The following is a 27,820-nucleotide window of genomic DNA, read 5'->3' on the forward strand; positions in this document are numbered from 1 at the left end:
TCGATAGACAAAACTGAGTATGTTTGGCACAATCAAATACTTTCCATGCAGCTAAACCCAACGATCTTGAGAAGCCTTCAATTTCTCTAATAGTTTGCGACCATTTGAAGGCAACATACAGTCAGACAGGTGTAACGCTACACCAGAAAGCAGCTAGGCTTTCCCAAACACTTCTCCTGTGGTTGTAGATCTAGTCCTTGGGTGCGCTTTGGTCACAAGTCTATACCTCCATTTTCCCACAGGCTGTGCAGAATCCAGCAAGTTTCAGTTCTGGGGAAAAAAAAATGACAACATCAACAACAACAACAAACCCCACACACACAAAAAACCCAAACACCATGCAAAGAAAGAAGAGTTTTAGCTGGGGAGCTGGCAGAGGTGCCTACCAGCCCTCGCGGTGTTTCACCACCTCATCCTCCGCAGATGCGACTTCCGTGCAAACTCCCCAGCCATCAGACGGCAGCAGCGTGCACGCCCAGCAACGCCCCGGCCTTGCGCAGCCAACGCACCGGGGTTCCCCCCCGCCACGGTCCCGTCCCCCCCTCCCCGGCCCGGCACTGCCCTCAGCGGCTCCTCTCCATCACCTGGAGCGGCGGAGGCGCCCCCGCCCCGCGCCGTGCCCCGCTGCGGCGGCGGCGGCGGCCAGGCCCGGGGCGGGGGGTGAGGGGGGGGGGGGAGCGGCGGGGCCGGGCGGGGCGGGGCCGGGCGGGGCGGGGCGGGGGCTGCAGCGAGCGCGGCACCGCCCCCGGCGGGCAGACGGGCGCGGCGGCGTCACGCGGCGGCACCGCCCCCCGCTCCCGGCGGCCGCCCCCGCCCGCTGCCGCCGCTGCCGCCGCCGCCGCCGCCGTGCACCCGCAGCAGCGCCCGCTCCGTCGGCGAGCGGCAGAGGCAGCCCCGGCCAGCCGCGCCTGCCCCGGCCCGCGGCACCCCGCGCAGGTAAGGCGCGTCTGCAGCGCGGGCAGAGCGGCGCCGCGGAGGACGAGCTCCGCTTTGCCGCGGCGGAGCCGGCGGCGGCGGCAGCGGCGGCGGAGAAGGAGGAGGAGGAGAAGGAGAAGGAGGCGCGAGAGGCTGGTGGGTTTGCGTGCGGCGTTGTGGAGAGGTAGATGGCGAGGAGAGGAGATGGTGGAGCGGAGGTAGAAGTTAAAGGTTGGATGCGGTAATTTATTATCCCTTGCACAGGCGGGAGGAAGAGCGAAGGGGGGGGGGGGTGTCTGTGAGACTTAAGGAATAAAATCAATCTGCTGCATGTTTTCCCTGGCGTGAGCTGCCTTGGTGAAACGCGAAGCCGGGGCAGCGATGGGAATGAATATCGCAATATTATTGTTATTTATCAGCGGCGGTCTGGAAGAGGCGAGGGATTTGTGCAGGAAGTGCATTGATAATTTGGGACATTTTCTATTGTGAGCCAGAAGAAAGAGGGCACCCAGCTTCCTTGATATGTGTTTGAAACTGTTCAGGTTCCTGCTGATGGTAGGCATTTTTGAAGGGGTAGAAATAATATCATAAACATATTAAAATAAATACATCTGCAGACTGGGAGGGTAGCAAAATCGATCATTCCAGCCGCTTAGGAAAGAATTTGATTCTAGAAATTACGTAGAAATGAAAGGAAAAGATTAACGATGCTGTTCAGTCTGCTTTTGAATTAGAGCGCTTCTCCCTTTGGCTGCAGCAAGGTTGTTTTTCAGATCCTTTTATTTCATTCGGTAATTTGTGAACTCTCTGGTCTTCCCCGCACCCAGAGACAATGCTGTGTATTTTATATGATAAGGATTCTGCCAAGGATTGTGCATGCCGACCGACCTGGCATTTATTAAGGATTTATTGACCTATGGGTGTCTCTCTCTCTTTTTCTAATTTGAAAAGGCTCAATCGGGGCACCTGTGACTAAATCATAATTTTTGAAGAAAAAAATGGTTGTAGAAGGGTGGGGGAAGCACATTAATTCGCTGGTGAGGCACTGAATGCAATAGCTACATTTATGTTGGTTTGTGTATATTTCTCGCTACATACATGTGTATACACATATACATTGCTGGGAGGGATGTCTGGTACTTAAGAGCCCATTTGAGATATATATATGTTAATAAATTGTCCTCTTTCGAGAATGAAAGTGTCCCTCTGCTTTGGAAATGACTAGACAAGACTGTGCTGTTTATTGACAGTGTGTGAATTATATCGGCAGTAATAAATAAGCAATTGTTTGGGGTTTTTTTCTTGGGTCTGTCTTCTTTCTTTTTCAATCTTTCGATCTCTTTTTTCTTTCTTTTTTCCTCTTTTTTTTTTTTTTGCTTTCTTTTTTTCCTCTCTTTTTCCTTTCTCTTTCCCCCTCTTGCTGCTGCTGCTGCTGCTGCTGCTGCTGCTGCTGCTGTGTGTGTGTGAGTGAGAGGGGAAGGCAGGCGCCGCAGACAGAGGCAGGCAGCGGGCAGGGGTGCTCTCGAGGTGGGATCCCCGCTCGGCGGCTCTCCGCGGACACCTGTAGGGATCGCTCTGGCGCGCACGGCGGGCGCGCACACACAGTCACACACTCACACGCGCGTCCTTGCCCGGCTCCCCCCCACCCCCACCCCCCACCCCTGGCAAGCACCACGGGCTCCTGGCACCCTCCCGCCCCTGCGCCCCACGCACAGTGGCAGACCTCTTCCCTCCTTCCTCCCGTGCGCTCCCGCGCAAGGACTGCCGGCGCCCTGCGCTCAAGGGGCCGCGACGCCCGCCCCGCGCACCTTGCGCCCCTCCGCGCGGCCCCCGCGCCCCCCTCCCCGCGGCACCTCCCGCATTTCCTCCCCCACCCACTGCTTCCCCCGAGTGACCAGCCCAGATCCAGCTCCCCGGTAAACCCTCGTGAACACACACACACGCACCCCCCGCGCCCCTTCTCCACGCATCCCCTCCCCACATACCGACGTGCAGCCCCTCTCCTCACCCACGCACCCCGGACCCCCCGCCCCCCCCTCCCTCCAAGTAATTTCTCACGCCGCCCCCCGGGCACGCACGCCGTGTCTCACACTGCCACCCAGCACCTGGCTCTCCGCACCCCCCACGCACCCCAAATCCGCTCCCTCACCGCCCCCTTTCCACTCCGCCGCAGCGGGGCCCCGCGGCCGCCCGCAACTCCCCTCCCCGCCCCCGCTGCACCCACACGGGCTCCCACTCGTGCACATGGTGGCTCCCACTCGTGTCCAACCCCCCCCGCCGGTGCGGAGGCTGCGGGCCGCGACCCTCCTCCCCCCGGGCGCAGCCGCTCCTGCCGCCGGCGGGCGCGGGGACCGGCCGCCGCCGCCGCCCCGTCGGGCCGCGCAGGGCGGAGCTGTTCCGGGTGCTGAAGCCGGAGCGGCGGCTCGGCGCGGTGCCGCAAGCGAGCGTCGCCCCTGCCTGCAACCGGCACCGTACCCGAAAAGGCGCTCATTAGGAGCCGGGTTGCCGGGTCCGGAGGAGCGGGGGTGGGCCGGGGGCTCCCGCCACGGGCCCTCCCGGGCGCCGCGTTTTGCAGAGGAGCCTGCCGGAAACCCCTCGGCTGCTGGCGGCGTTGCGAGAGGTGGCTCCTGCTGGGAGGGCGAGGAGGGGGGAAACCCGGGGGCTCTCTGCTGCCCGGCGCTGCCTGGTGCTGGCTGGGCTCGGCTGGCCTCTGCCCGCGAAGTTTGGGGGTTCTCCTTGCCTCCCTTTTGCTGCTCTTGCCCAGCTCGCGTGTGACAAATAATAAAAATAAACGTGTTGACATTTAGAGGAATGAAATTAAATATAAAGAGAGAGTAGGAGGTGACTTAGCAGCTCTGAACGTGTCAGGTGCAGGCAGCTGAGGTGTGTGCCTGTTTTAACGCAGGTTTTGCCCTGGCAGGCTCGTCTCTGCCCCCTCTCCCCATGCACAGACACACACACACACACCAGCCCAGCAAAGGGCTTGGCAGCAGCTCTGGACACGCTATTTTGCCTGCCTAAGTGCTGCTGGCTAAGAAATGGGAGGGAGGTGAAGGGGAAGTGGTGGGTGAGGGAGGTGTCGGAGATCCTCTTCTCCATCAGGAGAGATCTGCTAATACACACCTTCCAGAAAAGATATAGCGGCTTGGGGGAGAAAAACAGAGAGGGGAGCCTCTGCTGAAATGCTTTGAATGCAGAGACCTCTTCAGAGGAAGAGAGTGAACTGTGGCATATATATTATTTTTAAAATGAGGAGTTGTCCTCTTAAATAAGGGCAGCTGAGTAAACATACATAAAATACTGCAACCCATTTCAGAGGACTAACACCTGGGATTAGCTGATCTGCATTGTGAATAACGTCAACATCAGAGCTGGCTTGAATTGGATTTTCCCTGCCATAACAGAGAATATCAGCAGCAAAAGGAGCCAGGTGGCAGAGAAAAATGCGGTTTGAAATTTTCAAAAAGCCTTCTGAGAAACCGTTGCAATTCTTCCTCGCCCCATGAAAATAAACCAGTAGGTGTGCCATGTACAGTGAAGCCTGCCAGTTCCTGCTGGGAGCTCAGTCCACTTTATATGTTTTTGAGCTGTATTGGAAAGAACTAGAACTGGGCTTGGTAGCATCGTCTGCATGAATAGGACCCTGTAGCTTCACAGGTGCTGGTATTTCCATAAATAAATTACAATAAAACAAATTGCAGAATAAACACCACCTTTTTTTTTAACATCGTCCTTGTAATAATAAAATATGCTACTTAAATATTTGAAAGTTTTGGAAAGGTAAGTAGTTTACGTATAGATTATACAATAAAAATGTAATCTAGTGTAAGCATATATGTTAAGATTTAGGTTTAGCCCTGCAAGTTATTATGATTTCTCAGTAACTCCAAAATTACAGCAGCAGTTCATTTTCCTAATGTCAAACAGCAGTTGAAATGAAAAATTAATCACAAATGTCCACTATTGATCAGTGTTATGATTTAACATGTTATTAGTCGTCATTTCTTATTATTCTGTTTCAATTCCTTGCAGATTAGAAACAAAAACAATAGAGGAAAATCACCCCCCTGGATCTTAGCCTTGGCCTTTTGCAAGCAAACAGAAGAGGAGCTGTCAGGCTTTGCATGTCAAGTAGCCACTCGGCTGTTTGACAGCTTCTGGGTTTCAACCCCATTGGGATTGAGGCAGCTCAGGAAACCACGAGCGATGAGTCCTGTCGTCTGCTGACGCTGCTCTAGCACCATGGCAGACAGTCCGTGATCTGACAAGAGGATCCATCCTAGGGAGGCAGCGCTGGGATCGGTAATTGGCTTCCTGGGAAACTACAGCTGGCGGAGAGGATGTAAAAAGAGGCGCGCACGCGCCGGGATATTGCTACAGTCTTGCCGACCTGGTGGATCCAGTTGGAGGAGGGTTTTGCCACCGATCTTGGTTTTTCTCCCGGTTTGGTAATGTTGGCTTTGGGGAAAATTTCTGCTGACTCACCCGCCCCTGGACACCTTTTGCGAAGCCCGGCTGACCAGTGAAGAGACCCAACGGTGCCTTCCCCTCACCGCAGGTCTCCTCCAGCGGCCTTCCGCCCCATCCCACACCCGACCCCATCCCGTGGGGCACCCACAGCCCCCCGCCCCGGGGAGTCCCCCGCAGCGACCCCCGCACCCGGGGCGGGGGTGAGCGCACCCGAACCTACCAGCGCGGCCAGCGCCCGGCAAGATTTTACCCTGTCTGCCGCCGGGGCCCCAGCGCCGCCCCCCGCCGGCCCTGCCGCCCCGCTCGCCCACCCCAGGCCGCGCAGGATGGGGGCGGCGCTGGTGCGGCGTGGGGGCTGCCTCCTGCTCTGGCTGGCCCTGCTGCTGGGCTGCTGGGCCGAGCTGGGCAGCGGGCTGGAGTTCCCGGGGGCGGAGGGCCAGTGGACCCGCTTCCCCAAGTGGAATGCCTGCTGTGAGAGCGAGATGAGCTTCAACATGAAGACGCGCAGCTCCAGCGGGCTGGTGCTCTACTTCGACGATGAGGGCTTCTGCGACTTCCTGGAGCTCATCCTAACCCAGGGCGGGCGGCTGCAGCTCAGCTTCTCCATCTTCTGCGCCGAGCCCGCCACCCTGCTCTCCGACACGGCGGTCAACGACAACCTCTGGCACGCTGTCGTCATCCGCCGCCACTTCAAGAACACGACGCTGATCATCGACCGGGCCGAGGCCAAGTGGGTGGAGGTGAAGTCCAAGCGGCGGGACATGACTGTCTTCAGTGGCCTCTTCTTAGGGGGGCTCCCGCCAGAGCTGCGGTCAGCGACGCTAAAGCTGACGCTCTCCTCCGTCAAGGACCGGGAGCCCTTCAAGGGCTGGATAACGGACGTCCGGGTCAACTACACGCAGGCATCGCCGGTGGAGAGCCAGGAGGTGCGGCTGGACGACGAGCAGAGCCGCCTGTGCGCCAGGGAGGACGTCTGCCTCAACGGGGGCGTCTGCTCAGTGCTCAACGACCAGGCCGTCTGTGACTGCTCCCAAACGGGCTTTCGTGGGAAGGACTGCAGCGAAGGTAAGGTGCCATTTCAGCTTGCCCCGCTGCCCTCCTCCCCATCGCTCAGTGGAGGGGACGGGTAGGAGGCCAGGCCTGCATGGAGTTTCATCTGTACGAATGGATCTCCCTCCGTCCCCTCCCTCCCTGCCGCATCCCCGGCTCCCCTCTTCCCTGCCTTCCCCTCCCTGCCCTCCACGTGTCTCTGTGGCCTATCATGGTGCCATCAATCTTCTGTTCTCTGCGAGGCTGGGCGAGAGGAGGAGGAGGAGGAGGACGTTATTTGGGCATCTTCCAGAGGCGGGGTGCGATTTAGGGTTGTCCTGGGCAGAGGAAAGACGGGACCTAGGTACTGGGTGTCACCCGGGTGGGAGGGGATGGCCATCATCATGTTCGGCTGGAGTCGAGGGCGAGGACGGGCACGCTTGTCACGAGCGGCTGGTGGCAATTAATTTTGGGAGCGGGGAAAGCGACGCTGGGGAGAATTTTATTGGATTAAGTGCAGAGACGACCTGGGTTTATTTTTGTAGGGTAGGGGAGACCCAGAGTCCACTTTGTATTTGATATTTGCCTCTGCTATGTCGTTGAAATAAAATCAGTGATTTATCTGTGAATTCCTTAAATTGTTGCCGGGGAGGAGGGGCATTAAACAGAGGATTATGTTTTTACACAAATGCGAACAGTACTGCTTTGCAATCTATTTAGCAATTCACCATGCCAGTCAGACAGGGAGAATACAAAAGGGCAAGGGGGAAGTACATACTCCAAGACCACAAAATTACTGAGTGGTTTTACCAAGGAAGAGGGAGCTTAGAATAACAGCAGTTTCCTGAATCCCATCTACAAATAAATCACTGGGTAAAATATGATTCATATTCAGTGCCCATTGTTTTTGGCGAATGGAGGGAGTGTGAACGTTTACTTTGCAGATGCATGTAGGACTCTCTTTTATTATTTTGCTAGTAAATGTACCATTGCTTGCAGCTCCTTAAGCATAGAAATTGCATATGTTGTGTACCTAGAACAGGACATAAAGGCATACGAGTGAAATAAGAGCAAATACATCAAGGGAAAATAGAATCTTCATGTCAAAATTGGAGAGCAAAGACCTAAGTTTAAAATGTAAAAGATAAATATAAATAAGGTATTATCAAGGCCAAATGAAGATCTTCACTGAGTGGCTGCATGACATTTATGGCTGAATAATTTGCCTTTAGCATTTCTATCAGATTTCACTCATTATAAGAAAGAAAACATCATTTGTGACTGTGCTTTATTATGTAACACCTTCTGTCCTTAGTGTCAATACTCAAAACGCTAGTCATTCTGCATCCTGTTTACTTTATCAGCTGTTTATCTCTCATCTGCCATTCGTAAAAAAATTCAAACCCTATTAACATTTTAAAATAATTTTTAGTAAGTAAAGAGCAAATGATAGTTTCAGAAAATAAGACGTTTGTACTTTCAATAGCACACAGTCCCAGAAACTGTAAAATGAAATGTCTTTTATATTAGGTAAGATCATATCAATGGATCTAGTATTTGGATCTAAATTTTTAATATGTGGTACTACATAATATATAGGTGTATGTAAAATATTGGGCTGTCTTAGCATCTTTGAGTTAGGCCCTATTATAAACCAAAAAGAAAATTATGAGGTGTAGCAGCTTGGTTAAAGCAACAATGGTCATTTATATATTATTATACATTTATATGCTCTTTACATTAAAACATAGTTTATTTATTTGAAGTTATTTTGAACATGTAATATTTATATGAAAATGTTCATATAATTGCATGTAATATCAGTCAGAGAAAATCTTTACATAATAATATGTTCAATAGCTGTTTTTAAGGAACATTTTTATGTTTAGATTGAATGTTATTGAAATACATATATATGTTTATCTATATTAAAAATTATATAGAGCTTATGAGAAGATGACACTCAAAATAATATTTAGAATCCTTCAAATTTAGGGTAAAATTCTGGCTTCATTCAAATACTAGTGGTTTTACAATTGACCTCAGTGGGATCAAGATTCCCCTCACGTGTCCCTTGACCACTAAGAAGCCTTATAAAATAATAGCAAGGCTTATAATTTTAGCATACTCTCTCAATAAAGGATCATAAAGTAGTCAGATTCTGATTTCATTTGAAACAGGAGGCAACATTTCCACTGATAGCAATATAAATGGAACTAGTCCTACGGTTTATATCTGTTGATTGAGAAAAGGTAGTAACTGAAATTCCCATCAGTCAGGTTTTGATGAAGAGATTAGTAGCTACTCATATGTGCTACCAAAGATATTGAACTATTTTATAAATTATTTAATATTCTAAGAAATAGAAAAGGCAGAGCAGAAGTAAAACCATTACGTCTGCCAAGAAAGAAACCCCGGCTATTGTTGTTTAGTTCTTTATAGCCAGCATAGAAATTATGCTGTTGAGTTTTGATCTTTTGTTCCTGGAATGTGTAAATTTCCCACAAACCTTAGTAAGAGGTTGCCATTGCTGAAGGATGGAGGATCATCTCAGACTGCAGTGATCTGGAGGGGTCTTTTGAGTTTTCATTCTTTCCCTTGTTTTGCTTTTTGACTAAAAATGGTTTAGATGGGAAAAATCCCTAACTTTCCATTTTATCTGAAATTGTAACCACATGTCCTAGTTGATATCTTTTCTTTAAAGGTGAAAGATAGTCATTTAATTATATTTTTGGGGATTTTTTAATAATTTTTTTTTTTTTTGGCTTGGATTTAGTGTGCTTCTGCATCTCTGCAGTCTGGTAAGACAGTGTCCCACAGTATAATGAGGACTTTAGGAATCACTAACAACAACAACAAAGAAAACGTTTCCAAAATTTTCTATCCTGACTTGCACATTTGAGAGATTAGAAATAATTGATTTAGAGACAAAGTTTCAAGTCTTAGGGTGCAAATTTTAATAAAAAACAAGTTATTTTCAGGAAAAAATCTGGTGGGTTTTTTTTCAGATTTTCATCTTTGAAAATCTCATTAATTTTTCCTGAAGTAAAATTTTCTTATAAGAATGAAGTTTAACCAAGTTTATTTGTTTTGGATAACCCATAGTAATATAAGTTATTTGCAGTAGGCTTAACTGTTCTTGTACCTGTCTAAATCAGGAGTATTATCTAAACTACATCAGTGTAAGAACAGTGTAAGCTAGGAAAGAATCAGATTTATTGCATTCAGTCATGCCCTTTGTTCAAATAGGATCTAAACTCTCTTCAGTGGGAGCTTTGGCATGAACCACAGAAAAAGGACTGGAGTTTTGCTTGAGTATCAAGGGTGTGCAGTCCACAGCGCAGAAAAATATGATCTGTAGCAGTTCTGTTGTCGATGAGTCCATATGCTTACGAGTAAAGACAGTACAAGAGCCTTCTAAAAGAGAAACTAAAATCTCTGTTTAGTACTGAAACAGGCAAGGGAATATTATTTCACATAATAATAGTGACTCAGTAGAAGGAAAAATACACAAAATTATGATAAATTTTATTAGGAATAAGACTAGCATTAAAATAAACCCTGATTGCCATATCAATTTTCTGATAAATTTTTGACATACATCACAATCTCCTATTCAGTGAAAATTACATTATTCCCTGAAATGACTCAAATTGGTATGGCTTGATTCTGTGATAGGGAGAGCTGTTCATTAAAAAGACTGATCTTCAAAATCAGACTTTTAGTGAATTAAGTCAGGGTCCTAGAAGGTAGGGAGAATACATGATTCATATCAATGAGCCTCCATATTCCTCTTTTCATTTTGCTCCTTATGTTAAAATTTCAGAACAAAAAAACTGTTTTAAATATTAAATTAATAAAATAGTGACTCTCTGGCTTTAGACAAAAAAAAAAAAAACCAAAAACCTTTCATCCTCATTTATCTAAAAATAACCTTGTCCAGTATCCTGTCTGAGAAAACAGGCAGTTACCTCTGAAGGAGGAAATAAAAAACACATAAGAGACTTTGATTTGGGAGAAGTTTCTCACTGACCCTAGCTTCTTGTCGCTCCATGCCCTTCTGCTTTTCTATATCTGTAACTGCTTGAAAAAATTGCATACAGGATAATTTATCTTTTTAAAATATAGCTTGCCTACTTGCCTCAATATTAGCATGTTATAGAGACAATTACTCTGTGAATTCAAAGTATTCCTGGTTAGAACATGTTTTATTTTAACTGTTCTACTGAGTTTCTGTTTTGTGAGAAAAATGAGGACTGTTCATGCAGCTGTTCACTGTAAGAGATATTCTTCCTTGTCAGATATTCAGAAGTTGATGCCAGCTATGGTTTGAACTGTGAAAGTGATTTTTTAAGGAAGCGAATTCCAGATGTCTCAGGCTAGCCAGCATTTAGATTTGTTTGTTTGGGTTCTGAATATATTACATCAATCCTTGTTGTGTATATTTGCTTCTTCATGTTAACTTTTAAAAAAGTCATCCAATATTTATATGTTTTTGAAAAGTTTCATATTTTAATTCATTTAATTCTCTTATGCCTTGAATAAAACATATAAACATATTTTGTCATTAATTATCTTTTGCAAGATACGTGTTTGAGTGCAAAGAGATGCTGTTGAACTCGTTGCCTACAATCAGTCTTAACAGAGTAGCCACCATGGTCTTTATCCTTCTTGAATAGTTAGCTAAATATAGTTTGGGCTAGTAAATACTGTGAGCAAAACTTTCCTTTTGATTTACACTTCAGAATCTTTATCTACTATATGCACCTCTATTACATGTTCTGTATTTCTTCTGCATGCTGAATTTCTTGTCAGTGCTGATGGCCACTGGGGTGATGTTGATTTAGGAGGAGGGCTAGAAATCCACTAGAGATTACACTAAGCTTCTGTTGTATTTACAGATTGATTAATTTAACAATAAATGTTTTAATTTTATTTAATATTTTTAAACAGTGACTTTGTCGTCAGGGTAGAATCTTGAGGGCAGATAGTCAAATAATCCCAAAGTCTTTCAAAACTGTGTTAAATCTGTGCCCTTCGTATTTAGTTGTATGAAAACAGAATCCTTATGTCAGTTTAAAGCAGAATTTTGCATCATTTTCCTAATACAATTTGATATATTATTTTGTTTACCAGGATTCAGCATTATAGGGTATTGATTTCAATATCTGCCTTGTGTAAAATCACAGCAATTTAAATACTGTGTCACTGGTAATTAGGAATTGGCAGTCTGTTTTATCTTACCTTATAAGAAGGCTACTTGTTGAATATTGCTAGTCCTTTCAAAATGCCGATATTGAAATACTTCCAAAAGACCACTTATGCATATAGCATACATCTTAGTACCCCAGATCAATAATATTTTATATAGTGAGGTTGTTGCTTCCCTTTGTGCCTACCTGAGATGCAGGGTCCATGTTAATTTTAAGTCTATGTTGCAAATTATAGAATGCTAATATACTAGAAGAATTTACATCTAGCAGCATAGGACCTTGTGTCAGAATGGTCATATTCATTCAGAATTTCAAAATTATGTAATAAAATTGTCTATATTTTAATGTAATTACACTTCAAGGCTTACAGGCATTGTGGACCAAATTTACTTGATCTTTTTTCTCAGCTGCAGGTTGGCTCCCTAGGAGTCTTTTAACAGTAGATGCTAGCCAAGGAGTTGTGGGAAAACATTTGGATTACAGAACATATAATTTTATCCCATCATCATTACTGAGCTGATGGATAGGCATGGGGAAACAGGCTGGCAAGTAAAACCAGTTCCTGATAGAAATGGCTTTATGTAGAGGCTAACGTTAACATATGCAGCTTTGAGGTTTTATGCTTCTTTTAATAAACATATCAAAATTGGTAATTTAAAACAAAAAGGTTCATCCATCTCTCTTGCTGAAATTAATATGATGTTTTGTCTTCCAGAAAGCTTGATGTTCCTTTCAGAAAACATGAAACCATACCAGCTTCTGGAAAAATACTTTGTCTAGTTTATTGTGCTGTAGTTGAAAATTGTATACCTTCATAAACACATGATTTTACAGAATAGCGAAGGGCATTCTGAGGTGTTGCGTACCATGTTGTACCTGACGAGTAAATTGTAAAGATCAAAGTATACCGCTTTCAGGGAATGATTTGGTAGAACGTAACAAACATACCTTCAACTGTGGTGTTATATACAGAATTGACTAGGGAAGTCAGGGTACATAATCCTTTGATGACTTTATTTAGTTCTATGCTGACCAGGGATCATATTTTAATCTTTTACAAAATCATTTAGGTTTTTCCCACAAAGATCTGCACTTTCTCAAATGGCACTTTCTCCTTCTGTACTGTGGTGGTGGTATCTGAAAGTATCACAAGCACTTTACCAGCCTGGATTATATTGTCATATATGCAGAACTCAATCTTTCAGCTCAGGTTCTCTTCTGCCAAACTAAAAAGTACTTGTATGTGGTGGGTTCATGCTAATGTCTAGCCATTCTCCTGGATCTTGGTCTACTCACTAGAACCAATGAGCACTTCAATGCACAAAATACCTGTAGTAACTAATGAACGAAGTAGGAAAAAGCACATGATTTTGATATGACATTGCTTTCTCAGTTACCCTAGCCAGTTCACACCACTTCTCCAGTTTGGTTTCTCCATCTGTAAAGTTAAACTAATGACACTCCATACAGGATTTTTGGTGGGATTTTCGGTAGGATTTTCTTCCTGGCCGTCAGGTACTTGAAATATCAGAATTTCTATTAGAGATCTAGTAGGGGAAGTCAAGACTTGAAGCTCCCTTTACTGTAGTGCAGCCTCCTTAGTCTACAGAACTAATAGTTATCAGCTGGCTTTGAAGTTGCCACCATTCCTACTGCCTATCTATCCATAGCTGAGTGTTCAAAATAATGTGTTTTTTCTTGTGCACAACTGGTTTGCCATTACATACTTTCCGTTAGTCTGACTAGATATTGGAAATGATGTAGCTTGTCAACTGCCAACCACTTTTCCCTTGACAATTCAGCTCTTCTTATGGTTGTAACAGTTCTCATCCTTTGCAATGTTACAACACCTGTACAAAAGTCATCCTTCTTACTGTAAAAGGATCTAAGATTTAATATCTGAGGATAGTGGAGAACTCTGGCTCCCAGTCAATGATCATATAGTTTTTGAAAAGTTTCATTCACTTTTGTTCTCAGTGGGAAATTTGGGGGTGAAAGCAGGAGGTAGCCTCAGTCATGCCTTGTTTGAGCTTGTAAAGAAATAAGAGACAGAGGTATGCTGGCAACATGCTGTAAGGACAGGATTGTATGATAGGATTTTAGATTTCTTTAATTCTTTGGAGTTGTTTATGAACCTGGAACTATTTAGCTAGGTCCTAATAAGCGGCAAATTTGGCGCCTTGTAGATAGCTGAAAAAAACAGGTTCTGTTTTCATTTTCCATTGGAATCAATTTGAAGTCCCATTGACTCAAGTTTAGAATTAGGGCAAACCTAATAACCTGCTGATTCTGAACTTATTATTCAAGTGGGAATACAAAAACAGAGAAGATCTAGGGCAAGTTAAATAACCTGCTGATTCTGACTGTAGTATTCATCTGGGAATATCTATAGAGAAAATACTTTTCATAAATTTGGATATTTATTACCATCATCGTCATAATCATTCATTAATTTAATACATGCTTATGAACCATGCTGTAAGACTGAAGTTATATGACTAACTTTGTTTTACATTTAAGGGACTCTGTAATTTGTGGAAAAATCTGTTTTACCAAAAGAGCGGGTGGTGTATTCAATAGAATCACTTTTGCAGTTGCTACCACTACAAACTGTGAAACAGTATATTTTGCCTATGTAAGTGTTCCGTACCAACAATGCTATGTAGGTGTGCAAGTTGCAGGTTGCTTTTAGTCTGTGGCACAATGCACAAGGTCTTGAAATGAAAAGGTTTGACTTTTTGGTGATTCTGTCTAGAGAAGGGGCTTTGTGTTGCTTAAAGGCGGCAGATTCTAGACTGATTCTTCCTGCAGTGGTGTCTTTTTGTAATTAAGAGAACATGTACAGCCATTACGGAGGTCACTGACATGACACTATGCAATTGGAGATGTATGTCACAGTTCCAAAAATTCAGGATTACATCTTAATTTCTGATACAGAATGACCTTCATGTTGATCTTCTTTCTCTTCTATGCTTTTTAGCTTTAACAAAAGATTAAAAAAATGACACTTTTGTCAAAGGAGGTATTTCCATTAAGAAAAGACTCCTCGAGAAAGATTACATGTATATCTTATAAATTATATGTACTTTCTTTTTAAGAAGTGTATAGAAAATCACAGAATTAGTGAGTAGACATGGGGTGAAGATCTGTATCTCAATATTGTAATTTTCTTCAGAAGCTTATCCTGACTCTTCTTTGTTCCCAAAGGTGACAACAGAAATGTTCACACACACATATCAGCATTTGTACAATGGGTGTCTAGGGGACAACCATGATGAATAGCTTTAGGATGAAATACAGTCTTGTGATGCAAAGATAATATTCATTATTAATAAAAATGTGAGAATTGGGCCCTAATGCTAGTAAAAAAAAAAATCTGCTACAGCCCTCTTAGAAAAGACATTATCTTTCCTGATTCTGAATCATACAGGAGTGATAAAAGTGATCTAAAAAAGTTTGGATTCCACTGATTGTTATGCAGCAACAGGCTTACATTTTACATTTGTAAAATCATTTTTACATTTTACATTTGTAAAATCAGACTCTTAACCTGGAAGGTCCAGGGACAAGAGGCAGAGAGGCTAGTGAGACACTGCATCTCCTTCCCAGACTACACACACTGCTATGTCTAAGCACAGTGAATTTCAGGTGAGTATCTATAATGGGGTGGACAGAAGCTTCGCATAACATCCCCTAGAAAAGCAGTGGAATTTCTTCAGGACGTTTCCAGAAATGTTAGTGCTGACAGAGACATCACTAGCTTTGCTAATTTTGAGTTTGCTTCTCTTCCGATTTTTCCTCATCAGAGGAGAGACGGGTGAAAATGGAAGTTATAAACCAATAGCTGTATGTCACTTAATTTTTAAGACTATCATGGGGTGATATAAGAAAGATTTGTAAATAGATTTTCTAAGAACTGATTAATGCCCTTCTGCTACATCCTTCTCAGATGAATGTTGCTAAACTTCCCAGGAGATGATTCTCTGTGAAATTTGTTTTCTGTGATACTTACTGCAGAAAAATAATTTCTGTAATATTATTACATTGCAAAGAACATGATTTTTTTTTTAGAACATATAGTTTTTCGGAGATAAATTGTGGACTGTCATTCAACATTAGACAAAAGATTAGTCCGGTTTGGTTAAACATTTACTGGAGAATTCTGAATACAGATTTCATATTCTTACATAAAACATTCCTGACTTAAGTGTTATAAGGAAAACATCAGCATTTTCCTGCTAGTTCACCAGGAAGAAAATATGATTTGAATATATTTCCTTGTTGATCTAAAAGTCCATTAGTTTTCCATGAACGCTGTATCAGTTGTGGTAGTATCCAGGAATTTCTGGGGTTTTTGTCACTGTTCTTGGTCCAAAGTATTTGGAGGAGCAGCTAGGATGAAGATTAGTTACACAGCCTTGAACTTGCGCTTTTGCCTCTATGGCAGTTAAACAACTGTGTCTGGCATTATAATAAGTTGTGCACTTAAGCCGTACAGCACAGTTTTTACTTTTGTTTTCCACATTACAAATTTTGAAACTCAAAATTTAAACAAAACATGCATCAGGTTTGAAGTTATGAGAAAAATATTTTCACACTGTTTCTTATTCAGGTCTTTGTAACAAAGAAAGTTCCAATGACAGAACAAAGTTAATGTAATAAAAGTTTTGACCTGCTATTCTTGCAAATCCACTGACAACCACATTTTTAATATTTGAAAAATTGTTAACATTCAGAGGTTTTATCTATTCTCTTATCATTGGCTGGATCTCATTCTCTTGTTTTAAATATCATTGGAGTCTTTAAATAAGAAGGGTCTTTCTTGCACATTATAAATACCTACATCATTCAAGTTTGTAAAGGGAATGATTAAACAAATCTCTGCTATTCAGTCACATATTACCCATTGTGATACTTCAGTCATGCTGGTAGATTTTGTAAATCTTAAACCATGGAAGCATGCACAGTAATGCAAGTGAATAAAATTTCCTTCCAATTTCTCCCCTATTAAAAAACCAGAAACATATCTATTGGAAGTGGAAAAATAACAGTCTAAGTTGATGGCACCACGGGAATTCAGAAGCAAAGCTACCTTCAATGAGTGGTGGTTTTCATCTTTTTTGTTACTTGTGTTTCAGAGTGGAACTTGTGTCTCCATTTTATTCACATTTGCATTAAAAAATAACACAAAGCGGTTAGTGATGCTGTATCTATTGTGATAGAGATATACCTAACTCAAAAAGCATGCCTCTGAGAAGGCAGTAATATTTAGTTATTTTGATGTTGTACTTTAATGTGGGCTCATTGCTCTTTGGATAGCCTAAATATATAAGGTGAACTGAGTACAGTTTTTGATGTTACTCAACTTTGCTCTTCCTTAGCTTCCTCATCAGAAATTTGAAAAATAGTACATAATTATGTCTTGGAAACTTGATCCTTGCCCAGTCTGATCTCTCAGTGACTTAAACTAAGCTTTCAATCATTAGAGAATGCAGAAAGAGGTACTAAGGAAATTAATTAACTAATGTAATTGGAAGAGAAAAATGTCTTTAGAAATCATTTTATTTTTAAGCAAAACCTTAAAATATTTTGCTTTTGTGGGTTTGTCACATTCAGTAGAACCTCTGTCAAATGAATGAGTAAAATAATTTGTCCCGGTACTCCTTTCATGTCTGTGTAAATCAGGATTGATGCCTCTTGAAGCTAATACATTAAGCCATTGTAAAATAAGAGTAAGATCAGAATCAGGTCCTCTGGTTAGGAAAAAAATAAATCTTTCAAGTGTATTAATATTAAAACACACCAAAACCTCAAGAAACAAACAGGCTTAACCTTGCCCACTGCTATGTAATATTACTTTGCAATCTTTATAGAAGTTTCCTTTGTCATTCAGATGCATAAAAACATTTTGCCAGCACAAAAATGACTAGCGAGGAGCTTTGCTTGCTTGTTTCCCACACCTATATGGTAACAATAATGTTATTTATTCCACTCTTTAAATTTTCTGTATTTGTAGAAGTATAATAAGAACTTGCAATGCAATTTTCCCTTATAAAATTATGAATTCATGGCTAAAAAAATCTTCATGTTTTAACCCCACTTCCCGCCCCCATTGATGAGATGACCTATCCTGTATTAAAATGCTTGCCGTTTGAAAATAAACTGTCATGTATTTTTCATCTACATGTTTGAATCAATCCTCACACTCCTTTTGTTGTTCTTAGATATCCTTTTAGCACACAGGTTTTTAAAGCATAGCTCAGTATGGCCAGTTTGCTTCTTTTCTAATCAACCTAAGTCATCAGTGTCAGTCTAACATGTATGAACATACAGCACACAAAATCTATGCACTGAGAATATTATTAAGTTTATAAAATAAAGCACTTACAAGCTGTGAACTGCCAGGACAAAAGATACTGTACAATTTTCATTTCATCTGTTTCTGGGTATCCATTATGAAATAGTCTTTAATTACATGATCATATACCACTTTTTCCTCGAGCTTTCTGCCTCATTCAGTGCATAGTCTGGATAATAAGTTCTTCAATATTTTGTTTTCCTCTTGCTGTTCAGTGTGTAGCCCTGAGCCTTATTTATCGTCCTTATTCAAACCAGCTCTGAAGAGAAATTATTAATTTTTCCCTGGGCTTTTCTAAGGTTTTCATAACTACAATATCTGAGCTGCTACGCAAATATTAAAAATTACACAATGCCCATGTAAGATGACAGATGCTATTATTCCAGTCGTAGAGGAGAACTGAGGCAAGAGAGACTGCAGGTAAAAACATTCACTAATACTGAGTGCACAATCTGAAGTTTTTCTGAGTGCTTCACATACAACACTACATACCCTAAGCATCCACTATAACTTCAAAGCACAGCTTGCACTGACTTCAGATTACAGCTTTCAGTGATCAGAACAGCATATTCTGGGATATCCAGCAAGGCATGCTCCCCGAAGATGCAAACGTCCTGAACAGCATAAGGAATGACCACCCAGAAAATACCTGGCTTTAAAAACCTGACCAAAATCACATGGGATTTTTAGGAGAGAAGGGGCTAGAACATGTTTCTTCAAGGCGGCATTCACCTCTCCTTGCTATGCAGTACACCCCACTCCTTTTTAGCAAGGACTCTTGTATTGCAGGGGCAGGTGTACTGCTCATTGGCACAACAGCTTTCTTCATTACTCGGTCATTACTTATTGCTAAGAATAGACCTCTTCTGTGTACAGAACAAGTAAAGGAGGCTCTGGAGACAACTGCATTAAACTGTGTAATTAAAGGCTGTAGCATAACGTGTATGAATAAAGTGGATGGATCTAAGTTACGTAAGAAGCCTTATGTCTCAGAGTTGCTATTTTTGACTTTGCAACCTAAAGAACATTCTTTTAAGGTAGTAAAAGAGTCAGCGTGCATAATTTTTTATAGGTTCTTAAAACGCTACTCCCACTCAGACATTCCAGTCCCAGCCATTGTGTTTTCTGCACTTTAATGAGGAAGCACGCTTTCCACAGGGCCCATTCCAAGCAGGGAAGTTGCTGATGGACTGACACTTTCCCTGCTCCAAAACTGGGTAGCTGGACCTAGCACAGGCTACAGAGTTTCCAATGACAGGGAAGACCTGCTGAGGCTGAAGTTAAAGTATGCAACCACAGTCCAAACAATCTTTCAGGAGTTTCCTGATAAAATCCAAGACATCTCCACTGACACTGTACAAACATATTTTTGAGAAAGTTTGCAACTTGAACAGATTCTGGTGGGTTTTCAAAGGATTGGCAAAAGGCTTAACCCTGAAAGTCAAGTTGCTCCTGCCGAAATGGTTTTTATATTTCTGCTTCAAAATAAGAGTAAAGTCAAAAAGAATCAGAGTGGAAATGAAACTTACTTAGAGTTCCCTTGGGGAGATACTACTGCTAACATAAATGTCAGGTTTTCAGTTCAGATTTTTTTTGTGACTAAATCAAATATATTTTTTTAAGACTGAAAAAAGACAACTTCCTTACTATACTGGGTCACTCTCTATTTTCTTTAATTACTATAATCAATCTTTCCCTGTAGTAAGTATGTCTTTGAAAGAAAGAAAGAAAGAAAGGAAACAAAATTGTTTCAGTACATTTCAGAACCATTTTTCCAAGGAATTAATTGAGTTTTTAAAATAAAATATAAACATTGTATTTGCACATCTGCTTGTTCAGTGTTGCCATTAAAAAACTTTGCCTAAATATATTTCTTAAACTCTTCCTGTAAAATTTTTATATGAGCAATAGTATAGCTATAATACAATATTCTGTACACAAGAGCCAGAAATGCAGTGTTAATCTTTGACTTGACCAGCCAATATTTTTAAGATACTTCTGTCTTTATAAGAGCCACATTTATTATTAATGTCCCAGGAACTTTGAACACATCTTTATTATTTTTCTCCTTATGTAGAGATTGTTACTTTCTCTACTTACAGAACTAGCTGCTCTTTCTTTCTTTGTGTATTAAAAAATTATGAAGATTAAAAACATTTATTTTCCGTTTTCCTTTCCATGATTTATATTATATCCACTATGTTGTACTATGTACCATTTTCACTATAAAGCATACAAATAAAAAGCTACTAGGACAGGAGGTGAAGACAGAGTAAAGTCACAGTCAATTTCCCAATACATTTCTTTATGATCAGTTAATTCACAGATGGTCCCACTGTATTTTGTTGGATGTATATACAAATATGCTGCAGATAACCATACTTATTTTAATAATACAATATGACTATTTACAAGCATATGATTATCCTATATGTTACCTCATGGTATTTGATCACCTAGTGACAGTTTCAGGAATATTAAATGTTATTACTCCCACTGATTTAAATGGGACTATGTGTGTTAGAATGAATAGAAAAGCAAAATTTTTAAAAGAAAAAAGTCCAATACTCCAAAAAAAAGAATTTAAAATCATGGTTTAAGCATAATCAGATACAAGCTAAGCTGCAGAACCATAGACAACCAATTAAAGTATTTATATTTGTAAATTTTTAGACAAGTATTCATGTTTTTACGTATTATAAATGTTGTGCCTAGTATGTAATCTTATTAGATTCATCTTTAGAAATGCCTTTTTTTGTTAATAATAATGAGTTTAAATTCAGATGTCTGTATGCATATAAATTTTGTTCAAGCTCAATGTACGTGTCTTTTACCACCTCTTTGTTGCATTTTCTGTAAAAGAATTGCAGTGCTATTTCTTTAGGAAAGCTTAAATTCTGCAGGAAAATAGTACCAGTCAGAAATCTGAGTCCTATGTAACATCCCTAAAGGCTGTTTTTTGCTACGCAGTGAAGGGAGTATAATTTAATGCACTCTGATTTTACCGTCATTTAAAATATGCCCCTAGCTCAGCAGTACTCCTCTGCAAACTTTTTTTCTTTTGAAACATAGAAGATAATATACAAAGAATGAAGCAAAAGTTTACTAGCCTAATGGGACAGTAGAATATCAACAAAAATTAAATGTATTGATGCTTTGATCATCATTTAATCTACTACCTACACTTACCAGACTTCTCAAAAGATCAGCTTCTGTGGTTGTTTACATTTATGCATTTCATGAACTGGCTAAAAACTCTTTTCAATTTAATAAAATTCTAGAAAACAACTTGTCCTATATATAACTTTATAAAGCCTCCTAAATTAAAAAAAAAAAAAAAAATTTTAAAGGCAATACTTCTCTTATTAACCAGAGGCATATTTATTTTACAATTGTTAATGTGCCATCTCTGGGATTTATATCAGTAAGATTAAAAAATAAATAGTTTTCAGTATTTTTAAAATTGATGCAATTATTATTTTATGTCAGGAATTTTCATTCACTTGTAAAACAGAGAATGAAGCTGACTGCTCTAAGTGAAATAGTATAGCCACTGCACCTAAGGTTACTTCTCTCTCATATCTGCCCCCATACACATGGGGAATCGTGCTGCAGCTTGGTTCTGCTACAATGGTTTGGGTAAAGAGAAATAATTTTCTTGGGAGGACTTTGTTAACTCCAGATTGTTTGGGTAGAGCAGTTCGTCAGGCAGTTATGCCAGTTGATCCGAAGAGGCAAATAGAAAGGAGTTTTCTGATAGTGATTATGCAGTAGTGTAAGGGGAGCCAAGGTCTTTGCCTGCTCAGCTACAAGAGAAGTGGGCATGTGACTCTTGCTTACATCTCTTTGAATTTCTGTCTATATAGCTGTGATTGATTCCTGCAAGCATTATTGATTATCAACGTTCTGGCCAGAAAAGTTGTTTAAGGAATTTATTGGAAATATTAGGAAAACTTTCAGTGATTTGGAAAATATTTTCTCTGTTTTAAAGGGATCTGTTTGCAAAGATAAGTAAGGTAAAAAATGTCTCTGAATAAGCCTAGTAGCTACAGTGTACTATATCTTAATAAAAATCATGAAGTTTTTCAGCTGAGCTTGGGAACCGGACCTCCATTTTCTGTGAGTCAGTAGCATCACTTTTAAATCAAATCATGGAAAAACTCTTAGTACTGAAATTTTCATAGCTGTCAAAAATATTTTTGAGAGCTGCTTTCCTTTTAGCTGCATTTCAAAACAGATTCCTGAATTTATTTTTCTTTTAAAGTATTTCAGCTAAGTTTCAATATGACTTGGTATTTTCTCTGACTTTATGCAAAAGATAGCCTGGAAAACTGTTGATAAAATAAAAGACTGGCAATATTGCTGAAATAAACCTTCGGTAACCAAATAAATGATATCAGGAGAAGAACGTAACAAAAATATCTGAAACGTTATTAGGTATTATAGTAGTATATCATGCTCAGCCAAGTTTCAACAAATTATTGGTTACTGAACGTGGTGTGTACTGCCTACCTATCTCTAAAGGGTGTGCAACAGTCTCCCCATGAGTCTCATCCTACACTTCTTACTGCAGGAAGTTCTTACTGTAGTTTTTGCTTGGTAAGAACTGTACAGTACTTAATATATGACCAGCTGCAAGTTCTCCTCTGAAATGTTGGATTCCTTCAGAAAATCATTTTAATTGTGACAGTGACCTTCGGGTCTTGGGTTTTGCAGTTGGGTTTTGCTTTTTGCAGAATTTGGTTAAGAAAAACTTATTATGAAACCATCCTTTTTAGCTTTGGACCCAGATATTATTTCTTCTTTAAAAACTGGATCCTTCATAAATGATTACATCAGATGAATGGTAGACATCTGGAAGCATAAAATGGAAAAAAAGGAGAGATGAAGGACTAAGAAGTAATTAAGTACTGGAAATGGGATTTCAGATTGCTATTTTATTTTCACAATTCTATTACAAGTTCTTTATATATCTCAAGTATTTAATCTCCCTCACAGTTTTTCATCCATAAAATAAGGTTAATAATATTCACTATCTTCTTACCATTCCCTGTTTGTTTTGTTTAGTAATGTCTGAGATTTCAGAGCATATTTTGCTATATTCCTACCAATACCTGCTACAAGAGAAGTGGATCTTACTTATGGTTTTCGATGTTACCTATTATATACAATATTGAACTGTAGTTGAGACGATACAAACATTGAAACAAAAGTAATGAATAAATTTTTGTAATTTAGGGTATTCCAACTTGCTTTAAGGGCAATGAAGTTCCTGATGTGCTCATGCATATTCTTTATAAACATATGTTGTTCTTTGGAATAACCTGTTTGGGCCTGGTTTGTAGTTTATTTCTCATAGCATAACATGGCAACAAGATCTGTTAACAAGAATAATATATTCTTGAGTAAAATGGTGTTTATTTATAAAGGGGTCATTAACAAATGTACCATCAAAAGATTCTTAATTTTATCTCCTTTGCAAGCAAAAACAAAGATGCTTTTTTGGAAATGGACTGAAAACCTACTAAAATACATGTAAGATTGTGTTTTATTGGGATAAGTGTCAGCTGACTGATAGAAAGAATTTTCTTAGGCGTACTGCACTCTAATAGTACTTGCTGATGCTATTGTATGAAGGATTTTAGAGCTTTCCGGCAGAAAGTGTTTACAAAATGTCATAGAATGTAAAGCTTTGTACTTGCAAAAAGGTGTAAGAGGGGAAACAGTGATTTTCGTTAATACCTGGTTATGTAAAGGCTATTCTGAACAATACAGACTGATTAGCTAGTAAAGAGGAGACAAGCACTTCCTAAGTTTCTAGCCTTTTGGTTCTTCTGCCACTAAGAATTAGCCTACAAGCATAAGATGAATTTGTTCGTCTATACTTGAATTGAAATGCAGACTGGATTTTCAGCGATATAACAGTGGAATGATTCTCCTCGGGCAACCTTTGAAAGCAGGGGAATATTCTTCCTGATTTCAGAAATTTTTGAATCAAGGAGTTTGGTTCTACCTCAAACTGCTTGAGCTGTCACCTTCATGGAAGTTAGTTATTGTTGTTCATGAAAAATGTATTCAAATATGTTGCTTTTACTAACTATTTATAAAAAAGTTTATGCAGAAATAATTCTAATCTGATCTTTATATGACGAAATAATGTTAGGAAGGCCTAAAGTATATGTAGCTTAAATGACTGTAGCTATAACATTTGATGTCCTGAAGGTCTGGAGGGACCTCTGAAGGTCTCATGAGGGTATCTTTAGATAGCGGTTAGATAGTAGACTAACAAGTAATTCACTTGTTTCTCATGAACAATAGATATATGTATTGTATATAAAAGGATAGGTAGACTGGGAAATGTCCAAATGACCATTTGAAAATATATAACTTGAACCGAACACACAGTCCAGCTACACATTGTTTACCATTTGGATAAAATGACCAATCAGAGAGTGTATGACACCTGTGTGATAGAAGATGATAACCTACTGAAGAATGCAAAATCTACAGGAAAAAGAACTGGTTAAATATATGTGAGAGGGAATCATAGATTGCATTCCAGCTCTTGGGTTATTAGATATCACCACATGCTAGATGGTCGTGCATAGCCACTGTTGTGCTAGCTACTTTTCATGGGTACATCTGCATAATACATTCAGCTGAACTGTACAGCTAAGCAAGGCTAATAAATCGGATCACAAGAAAAGAGCGATTAGATAGAAGCTCTGTCCGATGACACAGACTAAATCTCAGAATGAGCAATCCACAGTGCTGACCCAATGTTCTCAGTTTCAGTTCGATTTTAAGTAGAATGACAAGGGTTTTTGAGAGAGCAAAGCACTTCGGCTAAATGAAATGTCAGCAAGTCTATGATTGCAGAAGGGAGCATGGAGAATTCAGAGCTTTAAATCTGTGAGCAAATGTACTGAACATGTAAACTCCTAATTAAAGGAAGAAGTTAAGTATTAGCTATCTGTCATAAAAGTAAATGTTTAATCATTAATGGAAAATACAAAAAGAACAATAGTAAATGGACCAGTCATTCTAAAATGTTGAACAGATTACTGGAGTTTGAAATACTATATTACCGAGTAGAACAATGCTAAAATGTTTATTTTATCTTCAAAATTTTTTATTCTGACATTTTAATTTCACTAAGTAGTGAGGAAATATAGAGTCTGTAGCTTTGCAGACCATAATATTACTCTGACCCCTCCTCTGGAACAAATAAATCTTTGTTATAATTTACACATGTATTCAAACATATTTTTAAATGGAAATAGCTGTAAACATAACAAGATTTTATGAGGTTTCCTAGGTGCAGAGTAAATAGAGGGAGATTTTTTTCCAAAGCACAGAGTGTACTTACTCACCTCTCATGATGTCTATAGGAATTTGCTGAAAAACTTTCTTTTGTGCCTTTGGTTACTATACCAGCTCTGAGAAGCAATCTGACACACTACATAGGTATTTCCTAATATTGCTAAACTATAGCAGAATATATTAAAAAATAAGATACCATCTCTTCTATGGTCCATTGCCAGACTACATTACGTGTGCATCACATTCCTTTCCTTTGTCTTTCCTTTTCATAGCTGCAGATGCTGCCACTATAGGATCACTGGAGGTAGCGTACATATTTAATTAAATAGTTTATGCTGTATCAGATACACCATTCCTGGACAATAAATAAATTACTCTTACTTTGAAACATCTACTAATCTCTCTCAAAATATTACATTCCAGAAATCCCAATATTGTATTTTTTTAATCACTAATAAGATTTGTATGTGCCAAAAATCTGTTGCTACCTTTGTAAGTACTTCAAAGTAACAAGATCGGCTATTTTCAATAATGGTCTTGGACAAGAGACTACAGGTTCAGTTTCCTTAGAATAGTATAAAATATATATTTCCTTTAGGGGGAAAATATATGAAAGGAATTTTTCCTCTCTATTTAATCTATTTTGCAAGGTACACTGTAGTGTAATTCTATTTCAGCAAATGTTAAAACAGCACTTTTTTTTTTCTTTTGGGAAAAAAAAGACTTGCATTTTTTTTCTACTGAAATTGCTTGCTTACAAAGAAAATGTCTGGAGTTTGAGGGAATGTATCAAGTTATTTCTGTGCCCTTGTCATAGAACAGTTCTTAGCAGACACTATTCATCAACAGAAATTTGGGGATATTTAAGTAAAACATGGCAGTGAGAGAGACAAGATTATATGTTTATTTAAGATTTCCTTGTGCCTCCTTTAAAAGGCCTCAGAATATATGCAGATTTCAAGCTGTGAAAAAGATAGTAGAATGGTCATTAGATTTGGGACTTTGAATTCTGATCAAGAGATTTTGTAAATTTCTTTAAGAATAATACCAAATTGGTGAGTGATGTTTAAATCACACGTCAGCAATGAAATACATAAATCTCTGATTAGTTTATCTTGGCACAAACTCTGTGTCCTCTTCTCAGTTCCACTGAGTAATAAATTGCACAGTGCAATTTCATTCAAGGACCAACCTGAGATAGAATAAAATCCTAAAGGTTTTATACTTACCCATTAATTGATAATAATGTGCTAACCTTCAGATATCTTGGTCCTCTAGTTCTTATATTTGGGGACTGAATTTGATTTTTTAAATTCAGTCTTCTTTAAATGTCAGTGGATGTGAGTGTCATACTCAATTTCTGCCTGGAACTACATTCTCTCATAAAAATACTAACAGGTGTGGTTTTATTTGCTCTAATCCCTATGCAAAGATGTTAAGGAGGATTAGGTTATTCTTGGGTGAAATATCATTTTATTGTATTTTTAGAAATTTTATTATATAGAAATCTTTCATGAGCTACCTGACTTAAACAGTGTGACTGTCAAAACCTTCTAAGTATGCTCAGGAACAGATTTTTCTTTTCTAAGTCCTCTTGAGAGGTCACATTCTCTCTGTGCCTGAAGTAAGCCTGACGGACTTTTAGCTTGTGGTATATACTGTATTTGCAGTGCATTCAAAATATAAGAATTAATGGGTTAGTGGGTTCTGTACTAAATACATTTTTAGTATAAAATTTTCATTGCACTTAAATCCATGAGAATTTTGCCATTCACATGATTTGTTGGTGGAACTGATGGTAGGGTTTCACCCATTCTGATGCATGAGAGCTCTCCTGGGCCAAATAATGACAAAAGCAATTTGTCATCGTTTTTGCCCCTCATGATCTCAAATGCTTGAAATCTGTCTTAATTGTTCTTTGCATTTGTATTACTCCTTCTGGTACATGCGTGTGAAAGAAAGAGAGAACAAATAGAAGTTACCTAGTTTGCTGAGGGAATGTAGACATATTTTTTTATTCTTCAGTATCCCACTTAGATCTAGAGAGAAGATCTAAGGTTTTTTTAGTTTGTTTCCACAAGGACCTTGTTGATTTGGCTCCTCCATGAGGGAACATTATTTTCCTGCAGTTCTCTTTTTGACAAGCCAGAATATTTTTGTTTGAATGAAGCTGTGTTTATTTTTTGGAGAATAATTTCTTGTTAATGAAATAGCAACAGAATAAGAAATTCTACAAGACCCCATTACATTATTAACAATGCTTTTTTAATACCCTAGCAGATATATACCTTGCAGTGGCAGCTCCATTACAATTTTCCGCAAAAAAAATAGTTCTCAAGCTAAGGATTTATGTTCCATTTACAGAGAAAGAGTGTATTCAAAAGTAAAATTTCATATGAAAGAATTACAAATCATACATAATAAAGAATATTCAAAGGAGAATTCTTATACATGTGAAATTGAAACAAGAACTTTACTTTGTGGAGCATTTCTCAATGAATATGATAAGTTT

General features: G+C 40.0%; 1 protein-coding gene across 23 annotated transcripts in view; it reads left to right on the forward strand.

Moving 5' to 3' along the window:
- The first annotated feature begins 5,711 nt into the window (after positions 1-5,711).
- Positions 5,712-27,820, forward strand: part of NRXN1 (neurexin 1) — a 729,374-nt gene continuing 707,265 nt past the window's right edge. For 22 of the 23 annotated variants that reach the window (XM_050893184.1, XM_050893185.1, XM_050893182.1 and 19 more), the window contains exon 1: positions 5,712-6,450. In XM_050893184.1, coding sequence (XP_050749141.1) covers positions 5,712-6,450 — 739 coding nt within the window. Of the gene's footprint in view, positions 6,451-17,500; positions 17,523-27,110; positions 27,164-27,820 lie in introns of all 23 variants that reach the window. The other variant, XM_050893180.1, reaches the window with a different exon arrangement.

Source organism: Gymnogyps californianus, chromosome 3, assembly GCF_018139145.2.
Source record: "Gymnogyps californianus isolate 813 chromosome 3, ASM1813914v2, whole genome shotgun sequence".
In the NCBI taxonomy this organism is placed as follows: Eukaryota; Metazoa; Chordata; class Aves; order Accipitriformes; family Cathartidae; genus Gymnogyps; species Gymnogyps californianus.